General features: G+C 41.5%; 1 protein-coding gene across 1 annotated transcript in view; it reads right to left on the bottom strand.

Annotated features, from left to right (window-relative positions):
- Positions 1-595, bottom strand: part of LOC105822790 (proline-rich protein 27-like) — a 139,232-nt gene that overhangs the window by 133,636 nt on the left and 5,001 nt on the right. Inside the window, exon 2 of the mRNA XM_012659820.1 lies at positions 430-584. Within this exon, the coding sequence (XP_012515274.1) occupies positions 430-584 (155 nt within the window). The remainder of the gene's footprint in view (positions 1-429; positions 585-595) is intronic.

Below are 595 nucleotides of genomic sequence, written 5' to 3'. Positions count from 1 at the left end.
GCAATAAAATAATATAATCTGCAAAAAATAAACTATTATATAACTTAATTGATAGATCTCTAAAAGTGAACAAAGTCTGACAAAAAAGCACACACAGTATGATTTCACTTGGACACAAAAGTCTGAGAATGCAAACCAATATGTAGTAACAAAAACCAGACCAAGAATGGGAGGAGAAATGTGCAGGTACAAAGAAATAGGAGACCTTTAGGTATGGTAGATATGTTCATAATCCTTTCATGGATGTATACAGATGTCAAAACTTACCAAAGTGTACACTCTTGATATGTGTAGTTTGCTGTGTGTCGATTGTATCTCAGTGGAGCTGTTCAAATATTCAAGTTGATATAGTTTGCTTGTGAAGAGGTTGTGTGTCTTCCCTTCTCCTACAGATCTCATGCATTACAATGGTAGGGTAAGGCAACCTACCTTGTTAAGAGAAGAAGGCTGAGGTTTGGGGGCAGCAGGCTTAGCCTTGGCTTCATCGGGCTCAGTTACGGGAAGGTGAACTGCAATAGGCTCCGCTGCAAAGGGATCGGCTGCAACAGGTTTGGCTGCAGCAGGCTCAGCTGTCGCAGGAGCGGCTGCATCAGGA

The sequence above is a fragment of the Propithecus coquereli genome, unplaced genomic scaffold (genome assembly GCF_000956105.1).
Source record: "Propithecus coquereli isolate 6110/MARCELLA unplaced genomic scaffold, Pcoq_1.0 Scaffold64, whole genome shotgun sequence".
Classification (NCBI taxonomy): Eukaryota; Metazoa; Chordata; class Mammalia; order Primates; family Indriidae; genus Propithecus; species Propithecus coquereli.
Note: the sequence above shows the minus strand (reverse complement) of the source record. Positions and strands in the feature narration are given on the sequence as shown.